The following is a 14,511-nucleotide window of genomic DNA, read 5'->3' as shown; positions in this document are numbered from 1 at the left end:
ACTTGGGATGAGAAACTTTTAAGGGATCTTTTTGTTACTGACGATATCCCTCGTATTCTTCGCACCCCTATCTCGCTTGCTTTTTCAGATTCATGGAGTTCGAAGTTTGATTTACATGGGTCCTATTCGGTCCGCACTGGGTACCAATTCCTCACCCGTGACTACATGCAACAAGAACAAACACTGGATTTTACTAATGGGAAGAGGTTGTGGAACTTGAAGGTGTCGGACAATGTTAAGAACTTCTTGTGGCGGTGTGTCAGATATGTGTTGCATGTCCGGGAGACTTTACGTACTAAACATGTCATAGTAGGGGGTGGTTGCTCTTTTTGCAATGATGTATAGGAAACAATTGAGCATGTGTTTTGGGTTTGTCCTGTTGCATGTCAGGTTTGGGGGAGCACAAATGTACTGAATGACTTATCATTTGTGGAGTTTGTTTCTTTTGAACTGAACCATCTTAATCGTGTGATCGAGCAACACCAATGGCTGCAATATTTTGGTCATTATGGAGGGCAAGAAATGATCAAGTTTGAAATGCTAAACTTTGGTCAGTGAACATGGTTATAGCACAGGTGGAATCCCTCCTTATATTGTAGAAAGATGCATATAGTGTTGCTCCAATTATTAATCAAAGCACCTCTCCAGTAATATCAAATTGGCTCCCTCCCCCGTTAGGCCGTTTAAAATGTAATGTGGATGCTGCACTTGTGGATGGCAGAGGCCGTTTAAAATGTAATGTGGATGCTGCACTTGTGGATGGCAGAGTGTCGTTTGGGGTTGTAATACGGGATCATTTAGGAAGTTTTGTGGCTGCATGTGCTGGACAGCTGACTTGTGCTCATGATCCATATCTAGCTAAGTCCATGGCGGTAAAGGAGGCACTTACTTGACTCAAGGATCGTACCTATTCACATATCATTATTAAGTCAGACTGTTTGAATTGTTGTCGTAATTTTAATTCGTTATTTGCAGACTTTTCTTATGTTGGTTTAATTATAAAGCAATGTCGATCAATTGCTAGAGATATTGGTGACATTGTTGTCTGTCATGTCAAGAGGTCAGCGAATCACGTGGCTCATATGCTTGCACGGGCGGCTGGTTCTTTCCATGTCCTTTCCATGTGGGAGTCTATCCCGCCAAGTTGTATTTCGGACTTGATTACTCTCTGATTTTAATGAAGCTTATTGTTGGTTTTCAAAAAATTGCAATTCAATGAATTGTTCAATTGCGTCATAATTATACCGTTTGATGGGAAGGAATTGCAATTTTCTCTAAATGGGGTATCCCATGAATTGCAATTCGGTGGAGAAGATGAACAAATTTGTTACTGTAAAGATAAATTTGCCCCTTTGTTAATACTCTTTGTTTTTTTTTCTTTATTATTATTATTATTATTAATACTACAGTATTGCTACTAATTTACCAAACACTTTTCTACCATCAGCTAATGTTATTTATTAGTTATGCCCTCTAACCCAATAAGCTAACAGTCATTTACCAAATATGACCAAAAAGTGAATCAATTACTATGTGTATTAGAACTAGTTACCACACGCACATTCATCCCAAGGCAAGTGTTTGGTATTGCATGAAAAGATGTTGATTTACTTCTTAATATATTTCTTGAAAAAAGAGCAAAATTTACACCCAGTCATATGGATAATGCAATTAACTCCCAAGTAACAAAAAGAAAACTCAATTCTGAGTCCATTAAACCGATAAATTTGTTTAATTGAGTCCAATTTGACTTAGAATGTTAAATCTTTATGATGTTGACATGTGTCATTTTTATTTTATTTTTTAAAACAAATTCATTTATTTATTATTATACAATTCTACTTATTTTCTAAAAAATAACCAAACACAAAGACAACTTTCTATAACATAACCAAACACTTAAAAAAATATTTTCTGAAAAATAAATATTTTCTTAAAAACATTTTTCAAAGCTCATTTTCTTGTTCAGACTTATAATTGTATCACAAACACAAACAGCAGCCCAACTGTTATCTCCAATTCATAACTCTTGCTCCACTAACGAAAGAAATTTCTTCCTCCTCACCCACCCGAAGCTACAGAGGAAGAAGAAAGTGAACTCAAATGGCGTCATTCACTCAGCAACTGGGTGTGATTAACAAGAATCGGTGGCTCCTCTAAGAAGATTATTCAAAGCTATTCTTACAAAAAGCAGCTGAGAGTAGTCTAGGCAATGCGCAGACAAGAGAGAGAGAGACAGAAGCTTAAAGAGATGTTTGAAGAAGCATACGAGCGGTGCCGCACTGCACCTATGGAAGGTGTCTCTTTACTTCCACGCTGCTCTCGATAAGTACGACTTCGATTCCGAAATCAGCTCTTAATCCTTAATATACCACTCTGCCCTGTTGTAACTTTTCTTCGACAACTGAAGCTGAAATTTGGTAATTTCTGTGATTTTTGGGTGCCAGTATTAAAAAAATTGAATTAGCAGTGGGTGTTAATCTCGCTGTGAAATGGATACCGACTTTTAACGTCTAATTTCTTATATTTGATGATTGTTTTGAATTGAGTTTTGCCAGATATGGAACCTAATACTTATAATGAATGGGTCGTGAAGTTGAAATGGAGAACAATATTTTTACACTCATAAAACACCAGAGTTCAGATTTTCTCAACATAACCAAGATTGAGCCAGTTGATTTGTTTCTATTTGTCTTGGTAGGTAAAAGGTACAGTGTTTAGTATAGATGCATAGGGAGACTGCCAAATCATCTGCATTCTTGCCACTTAGAGAGGCATCTATTCACAATATCAAGAATGTAGAAGAGGCTGGCTGGCATAGTTCCTGGTTTACGAGAGGAATTTGTAGTTATTGGTGAAAATGAAGCTGATGATAGTTTGATATTGAGTTTGCGTTCCATCCAATATGACCTTGCCTGGGAACGATGCAGGGCAGGCAGCTTCAAGCTGAAGATGTTGTTGTCAAAGGGAAGGTATGATTTACCTAACAGAGGGTATATCTGAATTCAGTTTCCATTACCTTGTTTCAATACGATGAGGAAATATATATCCCTCTCCACATCCATGACAAGTCAATAAAAGTATCCACCACACCATGCATTCTGATTTTTATTCAATGCCTTTCTGACAGCATTATGCTGACTGTTGTTCTGTTGATCTCTAATTAGCGCACTATTTTTGTTGCACTTTTACTTTCTGGCAACTGGTGCAAGTCATGTTTCATTTGTTGAGTTTGTAGGTAATTGGTGCTAATAAAGGTGGAGTTGAGGGCCTTCGTGGATTTGTTCCATTCTCACAGATCTCAACTGTTAGTTACATATTCTGTCATAAACTTTTATATTTTTCATAACTGTGGTAGCTTTGTTCGGACTTCCTAATCTAACAAGTTTCTATTATGCTTTACCTTTCCTTCATGTGCTATGCAACTTGAACTTTAATTTTGGAAGTCACTAGTAACTTTATATAATGCATCAGAAATCAACTGCAGAGGAGCTTTTGGATAAGGAGCTTCCTCTCAAGTTTGTGGAGGTTGATGAAGAGTAGTCTAGACTTGTCCTCAGTAACCGCAAGGCCATGGCTGATAGTCAGGCACAGTTAGGAATTGGATCAGTTGTACTGGGAACTGTTCAGAGTTTGAAGCCATATGGTGCCTTCATTGATATAGGAGGGATTAATGGTCTGGTCTCCTCCATGTTAGCCAGATCAGTCATGATCGGGTCTCAGATATTGAAACAGTCCTTCAGCCGGGTGACACCTTAAAGGTTTGCATAGCTTTGCTTGCTGCCTAGTTTTCGGCTAATCAATCATATGTAACTCCGAAGAGATATTACAATAGTTTGGTAAATTTTGTTTCAGGTCATGATCTTGAGCCATGACCGTGAGAGGGGCCGTGTGAGTCTTTCTACAAAGAAGCTGGAACCTACACCTGGTGACATGATTCGCAATCCTACACTTGTGTTTGAGAAAGTAAGTTGTTCAAAATGTTCCTGTTCTCGAATTGAGTTGTATTTTCAAGGCCCTTTCCTTGTGTGCTTGAATTTTTGCCTTGAGAGATTTGTGGAGAAATAGTAACTAAAAGCTTGTGGTTTGTTCGTGCAGGCCGAGGAGATGGCACAAACATTCAGGCAAAGAATTGCTCAAGCTGAAGCAATGGCTCGTGCAGATATGCTGAGATTCCAACCCGAGGTAGTGTTGAGAGTAATCTTGATTCTTCTGGACAGTAGAGTTAGTGAAAACAAGACTTGGGTGGTATGTAGTTAATTAATGCTTGTGGTCGGTCTAACGGAATGATTCTATTGTAACCTTGCAGAGTGGATTGACTCTCAGCTCTGATGGGATTTTAGGCCCACTGAGCTCTGATTTGCCGGCAGAGGGATTGGATTTGAGCGAAATTCCCCAGGCGGAAGATTCATTTGATATAAGCGAAATTCCTCCGGCCGAAGATCCAATCGACGATTTATAAATTGTTTTTGTGGCATTGGTTTTTGCAGAAATCTTGTGGCAGGTAATCTATGTAAAACTTTGGATAACCCTGCGTGCTATAGTGAAAATATTGTTCAAATTTGTATCTTAATCTGGAGCTTTCATTCATGCATGTCTTTTTGACAGATAACCCAATAGAGTTTTTCCATTAGGATGTATATTTTTGTCAGCTTATCCAAATGGATTCACAAATTATCCGCACATTTTATAACACTGACCATTATGATCTATTTAACTTTCAATCCTAATTTACTTCAACGCCCCTTCTAAGTTGTCACCAACCTGCTTCTTTTTCTATTTAGTGGCACGTGCAGGGACATTATTGGGAATACAGCTCCATCCAACACAGATCTGTTGTTTTGTCCTTCTTTCTGGGAAGCTTCATTTGATATTTTGATCCAAAGATTGTTTCTTCTTCTCTCTCTCTCTATATATATATCCTCGCCCAACCGCCGCCCCGAGCTTCCGCTTACGGACGCTCTTCTCTCTCATTTCAACAGTAAGCTTACCTTTTAAATATTTGCTTTTCTCTGTCTGTGTATAAATTTTCATTTTAAATATCTGTTCATTTATTTTTCAAAATTAACAGATATCCCTTTAATTATATACAATACTTATATAATAGTTTACCATTAAGATTTGATCTTTGATTAGCAGTTAATCCCTATCAGTATATTAAGAAATGGTTTCCAGGAGTTCTAGGATATTAGGTAGCTATAGTCATTCAATTTTTTGGTACCCATTCGGGAGATGCAATCGCCAGGTTATGGATAATTTGTCAAAATCACAGCAAAAGATAAAGGATGTACATAGAATGGTCGGTGGTAGGTACCGCCATAGGCACAGGGTTGTCACACTTACAAGAGTAATCAATTCGTATCGGTGTGCTTTTTGTGGATCCGATTCAAATGGGGATCAGCACAGGGATTCTTTTTGTAATTGGCTTGGTAGGAGTAAGAATAGGCTTGTATTTATTGTTCCTAAAGTAGCTTCTGATATGAAGAGCCATTCAAGCACACTATTCTATCAAAAATTACTAATTAATAACAATAAGGATATGAAAAGTAGTTATGGACAGATACTGCATTGTAATAGAGTTAGTAGTATTCAAAAATAAGGATATGAAATATATACTATTTTTTTAAAAATCCTCCTTTCGTACAAGCCCGCCCAAACACTTGTGTTCAAGAAAATGAAAAATAGAAAAGGAAATGGAATTCACTTATTACTACCAATAATAATCAGGAAAAAACGTTAGCACTAAAAAAGAAAAAAAAAAAAAAAAAAAAAAAGATCCGTAATTCACTAATCTATACTAATAATGTTATCCCAAACAGTGTAAGCTCTAATCAAGTCTGCAATCCTGAGTGTCAATATGTCTGTGGAGGTCAAGCCAGGTAAGCTTTAGTTTTCATTCTTTCATTCATGGGGTGCATATATATATGGTTTGACATTTTGATTGAGGAATGTTATGGAGGAGATTAGTTTATCATGATGCCTATATCTGTTTACAGGCAGTATGGAAAAAATTGACGTCGACAGAAACACGAGGCTTGAGTCATTCAAGAAGAAGGCCATTAATGCCTCCAACAAGTTCAAAAGTACTCTAAGCAAAAAGAGCAGGAGGAACAGCAAAGTGTTTTCGCTTGTCATGGATGACGAGCACGATGCTGAGGAAGTTAAATCTGTTGATGCCTTCCGCCAAGCTCTTATCCTCGAGGAATTGCTTCCAGCTAAGCATGACGACTATCATATGATGCTGAGGTCCCGACTGAATTTCATAGTCCTGTAATGAACAGTAAAAGATGTTTATATATGAGGATGTTAAATGGGATTTTCTTCATTGCAATCATGGATGTAGGTTTTTGAGGGCCAGGAAGTTTGACATTGAGAAAACAAAGCAAATGTGGTCTGATATGCTCCAGTGGAGGAAGGAGTTTGGCGCTGACACGATCACAGAGGTAGTGTAGCTTTCATCCATTTATATTTCCCGCTCGTTTTTACAGCTGTAAGAATAACTGATGTTTTTGTCATGACCCATTTGTTAGGACTTCGATTTCAAGGAGAAAGAAGAGGTCCTTAAGTACTATCCCCAAGGGCATCATGGCATCGACAAGGATGGAAGGCCGGTATATATTGAAAGACTTGGTCTGGTTGATGCCACCAAGCTCATGCAAGTTACCACCATGGATCGTTATCTGAAGTACCATGTCCAGGAGTTTGAGAGGACCAACAATGATAAAATGCCAGCGTGTACAATCTCTGCCAAAAAACACATTGATCAGAGCACAACTATTCTGGATGTGCAAGGAGTGGTATGTAATTGCAATATATCCTTCGTGTTTATTTCCTTTAGAATATAATTTACTGCAATAATGGTTCAGGGACTGAAAAACTTCACCAAGTCAGCTAGGGAACTCATTCAGGCCCTTCAAAAAGTTGATGGTGACAATTACCCTGAGGTAGGTGTTTGCTTTCCTTTCGTCCATTTTACTCTTTGGTTATGGTTTCTCGGTCTCCCAATAGTCGTCGGTTCAATGTTTTCTTTCGCTGTATAGACCTTGTGTCGTATGTTCATCATCAATGCTGGATCTGGATTTAGGCTCTTGTGGAACACAGTCAAGTCTTTCCTTGACCCCAAGACCACTGCTAAGATTAACGTAAGCTTTACCTCATCTGCATTTTGCAAAATCCCAAGCTTTTGGTTAAGTTAAAAACGATGACTCTTTTTTGAATTTTCTGTAAGGTTCTTGGCAACAAGTATCAGAGCAAGTTGCTTGAAATCATTGATGCAAGGTAAATCTTGTGTTGCTTTTTATATCATGAGAATTAACAAATGAGCAACTTTATTCTTAAACAATTTATCATCTTCAATCAACCAGTGAACTTCCAGATTTCTTTGGTGGCACCTGTACTTGTGCTGACAAGGGAGGATGTATGGTCTCTGACAAAGGCCCATGGAATGACCCGGAAATCATGAAGGTTACCTTTTTGTCCGATAAGGCTTTTAGTTGAGACATGACACACACATCCTTCGATTTTTTTGCAATTCAGTCCATTCCAAATGACGAGTGTTGGTCTGACTTTCAGATGGTTCGCAATGGCGACCACAAATGCTCAAACAACTCGGCCAACACGGCCACTCCAGCTGTTGAAGACAAAGCGATTGTGGAGTACGAGGGGGGTTCCAATGTGAAGAAATCTGTTTCTTTCAAGATGGAGTCTCCCAAGAAGGTCTCTGCTGTTCAACAGGAAGTAAGTTGCTTTTGCTTTAGTTGCTGAAGCTAGTAGTAAAAGATTCAGACTCCATAATTGTATAAAACTGGCTGGAAATTATGCAGATGCCCCAACCCGATCAGTATGTCCCCCCGGTGAACAAGAATGTTCCACCGAATTGGAATAGAGCAGTAAGTGCCGTAAAGGTTGACAACTTTGCTGTTGCAAAAGGTACTAACTGAAACCAATATCATATATATATATATATATATATATATATATATATATCAACCAAATTTAGTTTTCCTTTTCCATACTGTGACTGCATTGTTCTGTCATTTCAGTGCCAAATTTTTACCCCGTGGGTTACACGCCCCCAGACGGAGGCAACCAGCTCTTCTCGAGCATGATGACGTTTTTCATGGGCGTCTTCACCATGGTCAGGATGTCGCGCAACATGCCTGCTACTGGTACTAGGAATTACACAGATGCCGGGTTTTGCTCTGGCAACGGAATGATGAATGGCCCGGGATATCAGCTCCCTGAAACTACTGTGTCTGTCACAGAGTTCATGAACATGATGAAACGCGTGGGAAGCCTGGAGGAGAAGTTGATCACTCTCAGCAAAGAACCACCCACCATGCCACCCGAGAAGGAGGAACAACTCAACAATGCTTTGAGTAGCGTTGATGCCTTGGAGCAAGAACTCGAAGCCACCAAGAAGGTATTAATCACGTTGCTATAATTGAAAAACGAGTTCCGTCTCAACTAAACTGATAGTTATGTTCATCAATAACTAATGACTAATCCATTCCTTTTATATTTCCAGGCTCTTGAGGAGACTCGTAGCCATCAAACTGAGATAGAAGCCTATATCGAGAAGATGAAGAAGAAAAAGAAGTTCTTCGGTTTCTAATCATCCAGTTTGTGACACACTAAACATCTGTAGCTATATATGTATAGGAAGCCCAAAAAAGGTGAGCACTTTTATATATTAGGGGAGATGATACTTTTATTAACAGTCAAATCATAATGGTAAATCATATTTAGTTCATTCTGTTTCACAATGGTATGATATTATTCCAAATAAAATGTCAAAACAATATAGATTGTTTTTTGTTTAAAGAAAAAATCAGCATGATCAGCCAGGATTGCTGAACACATGCATGCAACATAAAAAGAACAAACAAATATGAAATGAATCAAAAGCAAAAGTATGTCCAACGACAGAGGACTTTAGAGGCAGGACTTCTTTTTCTGTTCATCTGCAACTGCATAGCTAAAATATGCGGCAACCTACTGCCTGCGGGGGACAAAGAACAAAAACAGAAAGTGTGCACTTTCAAAAAGGGAAAGCTGTGTTGTTAATTCTGTGAGAATGATATTTAGCTGGTGTATATTGTATTGTATGTTCATAGATGAGAACTGGTTAGCATACCCGTTGTTTGGCTGCTTCTTGTCTGTCAATGAATGCAAGAAGCTCCTCTTGCCTCATCAAAGCTTCATATAAAGCCTGCTCAACCAAAAAGGTTTGGAAAGACGGTTCTCTTTGATTGGAGTGTTTTCAGAAAAGCAGTCGCCTATTGTATAATGGATGTTTTAAAGAAGAGCATTTACCTTCTTGGTGGAAATTAGCTCGGCTTCTAAGGCCTCCACTCTGCAAACAGCACCCATTAATAATTCCTCTTTTTCATTTGGCATCTCAGATGGCTTTTCTTGAATTGAATTTACTTTCTCCTCTAGTTCACCTAGTCTCTTGAGCACAGCAGTGAGAAGTTCAGCTTCTATATAAGCTGGAGTTGGTGAAGGGGGCCGAAACTCTTCCTTGAGGGTTTCTGCAGAGGAGAATTCACCACGAGGGGAGGATGCATCTGGAAGTTTCTTGGTTACGCAGGAGACCACAGAGCGGAAAAGCATAAAAACAGCCATGAAGAAAGCCATAAGAGCTCCTAAAATGCGAGCATGAAGCCCAACCGGAGTGTTTTGAGTGACAGGTGGTGAAAGCGTCACTGAATTCAGGTATAACCAGAGAGATTATTTAAGTACAGAGATAAATCAAGTACGAACTGTTAAGCATAGTATAAACTAAGAAACATAAATGTGCAGTGTGAATATACATATGTTTGATATTCAAACCTTTAGGAACATATGGCTTTCAAAGAGATGATATTTTCTTCAAACCAGAATCAACAGCCTTGTCAACCATGGGAACATATTCATCAAATCCTGAGAAGTTGTCCCCATTAACTCTTGCCTGTTTATTATTTGGCAAGAACATAAAATCATCAAACTAGGTAGCCAAACAACATAATCCTGACTGCTCTAAATGAGTAACATAAGAATACCTCTTCACGAACAGGAGTAAGCCGAAGCTGTGAAAAACTCCTCACAGCTTTCGGTGAAGCAATATCCTCAGTTTCTGATCCAGACTCAGCTGATGTGTCACTGCCCTTTACCTGGTGAGAAGTGAGATACATATAGAATTAGTGAATTACAGATGATATTAAAAAAAAAAAAAAAAAAAAAAAAAAAAAAAAAAAAAAAAAAAAAAAGCAGAAGCCATACCATTGGGAAACGGGGTTTAGCATAAACTACCTTCCCTTCGCTGTTCAGAACCTTAAGAACCTGCTTGCAACGACGTGCTTCACCAACCATCTGTGGCACATAGAGCGTGGTGTTTCGTTATTGCTATAAGTATAATGAGAGGAAGAGAAAGGTTAGGCCACTGACAACTGTAATACCTTCAATAAGGTTGGGTTTTTCCATGGACCTTTATCAGAACGAAGGCACCCTCCTTCACCTGCACATGTACACGTTCCACCCAGAAAATCTGGCAACTCACTGCACAAAACTTAGAGTTCAGTGATACAGTTCAAAGGACAGATTAACAAAAAAACGAAAACACAATTGAAGCATCATTTGATCAGATTCACCTAGCATCTATTACTTCAAGCAGCTTGTTCTGATACTTGTTACCAAGAACCTGCAAAAGAGAAACATACAGTAAAATGAGCTTCTGAGGTTAAGAAAGCCGATAGCCACATAACCTTTGTTGGAAATAAAATGGGCATACGTGAATCTTGGAAGATGTTTTGGGGTCTAGAAAGCTCTTTACAGTATTCCACAACAACTTGAATCCTTGACCAGCATTGATGATAAACATCTGATGGAGTGTCTGCAACAATGAAAGAAACAAAAGTACTATGATTCACATAATTACGAGAGCATGGTACTGGTTAGTCAAGTTAGGAACTAAACATACTTCAGGATAATTATCACCATCAATCTTCTGCAGCCGCGTGATAAGCTCCCGGGCATTCTTAGTGAAGTTTTTAAAACCCTAAGAAAAATTAAGGGGATAAAAAAAATTACCAAGGCATTCCACATTCTTCAATAGCCAATGACAGGTATAATATCAAGAGAGAGGGATAGAGAGACGTCAGATGAGAGGAACATACCACGCCTTGAACATCGAGAATTGTGGTGCTAGAGTCAATGTGCCTCTTTGCTGCAATTGTGCAAACCGGAAAACTTAATGGCAAAGGTTTTCTCAAACTCTTTAACATGGTACTTTACATAACGTTCCAGTGTTGTTACTTGCATGAGTTTGCTAGGATCAACTTTCCCTAGCCTTTCAATATATATAGGTCTTCCCTCCTTGTCAATGCCATGGTAACCATGTGGGTAATAGTTCAAAACTTCATTTAAGTCTTCAAACTCAAACTCCTGATGAAATATCAAGCAAGAAAATAATTCATACTAAACTAAGAGTAGATGTATCATCAACGAGAAGGGATACATTTATACAAATACCTGCATAATGTTATCAGCACCAAATTCCTTTCTCCACTGGATCATATCAGCCCACATGTTCTTTGCTTTCTCAATGTCAAACTTCCTCGCTTTCAAAAACCTGAAGCAGCAAATCACTATCACTATTGGGAGTTGCAGAAACTTAAAACAGATTGTTTTGATAATGAAATGAACAATATATCTTCTTCTCAACATGTAATTACACAAAACATAATAATGCCATCACAATGAAAAGCACCAGACAACACACAACACTTCAAAAAGATCAACATTACCTCAACATCAAGTAATAATCATCATGGCGCTCCACTAACAGTTCATCCACAATCAATGCTTGCCTAAATTCATCGACTGCCTGTAGCTCCTCAAAATCCCGAATATCCTCAATGGAGACGGAGCTGCATCGCCCCCCATTCTTTCTTCTATTGCTTTTCTTCTTCAGTGAGTGCTTGAATCTTGTTGATGCACTGAGCGCTTTCTTCTTTAGAGCACCAATTTTCGTCTTCCTCTCGTCCTCCGAGATCTCAAAATCAGATTTCCTTTCCCGCCTCTCATCATTGGCAGATGAACCTTCAAAGCCTGAATAAGTTATAAAAACACATATGTTTACTCTCATAAAGTTATAAACGATGATCACAATATTTGTAAAAATTAAACCTGCATTTTCCACTTGCCAAGACTAAAGCCTAGCTATTCATCTGAACAATTGAAGATTATTTAACTTGAGCTTCGCGCAACAAAATGGAATCCGATCAAAACAAAAGAAAGTCAACTTACATTCTCTAGCGAAGCGATCAAGAGGTCCCGACATTTTTGCCGTCGATCACAAGAAAAACGAGCACACTGTAAAAGAAGCCCAAAATTCAGAATATAACGCCATATACATACAATTCTCAGCAGGGCCGAGGAGGTTGAAGAACAACACGAAAGAAGCTGTCTTGGGGAATGCCGATGATGATCGGACGGTAATAAATAGCTCGAACGGTAACGGAAAAGGGGAGTGAATTAATGCGGAGAACTATCACAATAATCACAATCACAATAATTAAATAAAAAGAATTTCTTGCCCACAAAAAAAAGAAAATAATAATAATAGTAATCAAATACAGTGTATATATATACCTGTAGAAATAAGAATCAAATACGTAGTAGGCGTGGAGAGGAGAGGACCAAAGGGAACTCAATGATATGGAGTAATTCTAAAACCCACCAATAAAGCAAACCATTTTCCTGGACAAGAAGTGAATCCTTATAGAAGTTCTGATAATGATTTACATGTAGTTGGCGTTACAGCACAGGGTATTTGCTTCATCAAAATAATTGTTGTATGCCAAAATTGAAACTAATGATGAAATGATTTTGGGAAACATTTCCCCCCTATATTACAGCAACACTAAAGGAGGAACAAAACAAAATCAGCAATACAGTAATAAATATACACAAGGCACTATTAATACTCTTGGAAATTAAATATAAACAAAAAAGATATTTCACACAAGAAAAAAGATATTTAGACCTCGTGGCTAATACTCTTGGAAATTAAAAATAAAAATTAAAATAAAAAATAGACATCGTGGAGTACTGTACTGGAGTCGTGGTAGCCTAGACGGAGAAGATGGAGGACGCCGGACGGTGGCCTGGAGCAGGTCCTCGTGGAGGGTGGGCGTTGTGGTGGTCGACCGCCGGTGGATGACTGCTAGACTGAGCAGACAACGAGACTGTCAGCAGAGACGGCGTGATGCGGTGTCCAGTGAGCTGTGAGCCAGTGAGGGTCGTGACTCCTTGTGGGCAGTGTGGCCTGAGGGAGAATGAGGTGGGTCGGCGGGAGACGGAGAAAAATGGAGAATGAGGGTCCAGGGAGATTGGCAGACACTGAGGCAGTGAAGTGGGAATTAGGGACTGAGAATGAGGTGGTTCCATGGAATCCCTTTGATTGCTTCAATTCTTTTAACGGATTGCATCAATCCTTTACCGGAATCTCTGCCGGATTGCATCAATCCTTTACCGAAATCTCACAGTCTTAGGGAGAGAATGAAGGATTACGCAGTTATGCTAGAAATATAAATGGAAGGAGACAATTAGCAAGAAAGGGGGAGAGGATTAAAATTAATGGAGGAAAATGATAATGGCCTAGTATTACATTTGATGGCAGTTAAGTACATTTAACAGTAACAGATATGTTTGGCATTTTTGACAAAAAAAAAAAAATATGATGTACAACATTAATAAGACAATTAGCACTTAAATACGGACAAAAAATCAGGGATATAACCATCATTGAAACTTATTATGCTTTTAGATATATATAATTTCTTGATGCGTTTTATTATTATTATTATCTTGTTTGAACTATAAAAACTCCCTATAGATCAATTATGTGAATCATATTAATTAATTTATTAATATGAATAATATGGCATCTTTACCATATTTTTTTTGTTTTCGTTAGGGTCAACTTTATTGACTATAAGTTTGTAAATTTAGATAACTTGGAGATGGTTTGTGGGTAAAAAAAAAAGAAAGAAAATTTACAGGTGATATCTGCTGATACAACTCCTAAGAAGAAAAGAAAGAAGATTCATAGTTGATCTATAAAATATGATTCCATCAGAAAAGTCATGAAAAATATCAAAGGTGTTTTGTAGTATTAAATGACAAAAACAATATTATGAGACTAAATATGAAATTCTTACCAAAGATGAGTTAATTTTATTGGAATTAACTCTTATTTATTAGTTTTAATTATTGAAATTTTGTAATATAGAATTTTTTGGAAAATTAACTTTACAAATTTCATATGATACATACTTATTGGGTAATTTGAATTGACACCATTTACTCCTATATATATGGTATCCAAAATATTAGTGAATGGATATGATTTACTTATATAATATAAAAAAATTGATTTGAAAAATATTTTTAAAGTAAATGGTTTAATCCTAATGCATAACAATGTTTTGATGTTATAAGATTTCGTGTTTTAATATTATTGTATTT

The 14,511-nt window shown here is 37.8% G+C and overlaps 2 protein-coding genes and 1 pseudogene across 6 annotated transcripts; 2 read left to right on the top strand and 1 right to left on the bottom strand.

The window, feature by feature from the left end:
• Positions 1 to 2,027: 2,027 nt before the first annotated feature.
• On the top strand, positions 2,028 to 8,752 carry LOC116009952 (phosphatidylinositol/phosphatidylcholine transfer protein SFH12-like). Of its 5 annotated transcripts, none has more exons than XM_031249168.1 (20): positions 2,030 to 2,329; positions 2,702 to 2,972; positions 3,239 to 3,307; positions 3,475 to 3,761; positions 3,856 to 3,966; positions 4,099 to 4,185; positions 4,310 to 4,504; positions 4,785 to 4,981; positions 5,820 to 5,879; positions 5,997 to 6,246; positions 6,344 to 6,443; positions 6,531 to 6,797; positions 6,867 to 6,944; positions 7,041 to 7,142; positions 7,229 to 7,278; positions 7,365 to 7,464; positions 7,573 to 7,737; positions 7,824 to 7,929; positions 8,043 to 8,422; positions 8,528 to 8,752. In XM_031249168.1, the coding sequence occupies exons 9-20, from the start codon at positions 5,858 to 5,860 to the stop codon at positions 8,612 to 8,614; spliced, it is 1,707 nt and encodes a 568-aa protein (XP_031105028.1). In that variant the 5' UTR covers positions 2,030 to 2,329; positions 2,702 to 2,972; positions 3,239 to 3,307; positions 3,475 to 3,761; positions 3,856 to 3,966; positions 4,099 to 4,185; positions 4,310 to 4,504; positions 4,785 to 4,981; positions 5,820 to 5,857; the 3' UTR covers positions 8,615 to 8,752. The 5 variants fall into 5 exon arrangements, with proteins under 5 accessions (XP_031105030.1, XP_031105027.1, XP_031105032.1 ...); XM_031249169.1 differs by having other exon boundaries at positions 2,030 to 2,420; XM_031249170.1 differs by having other exon boundaries at positions 2,028 to 2,972; positions 3,488 to 3,761.
• Positions 3,574 to 4,462, top strand: LOC116010706 (30S ribosomal protein S1, chloroplastic-like). Its single transcript, XM_031250222.1, has 4 exons — positions 3,574 to 3,747; positions 3,856 to 3,966; positions 4,099 to 4,197; positions 4,310 to 4,462. The coding sequence occupies exons 1-4, from the start codon at positions 3,574 to 3,576 to the stop codon at positions 4,460 to 4,462; spliced, it is 537 nt and encodes a 178-aa protein (XP_031106082.1).
• LOC116009950 lies at positions 8,744 to 13,615 on the bottom strand (annotated as a pseudogene).
• Positions 13,616 to 14,511: the final 896 nt, after the last annotated feature.

Source organism: Ipomoea triloba, chromosome 2 (genome assembly GCF_003576645.1).
Source record: "Ipomoea triloba cultivar NCNSP0323 chromosome 2, ASM357664v1".
In the NCBI taxonomy this organism is placed as follows: Eukaryota; Viridiplantae; Streptophyta; class Magnoliopsida; order Solanales; family Convolvulaceae; genus Ipomoea; species Ipomoea triloba.
This window is presented reverse-complemented; position numbering and strand designations above follow the sequence as displayed.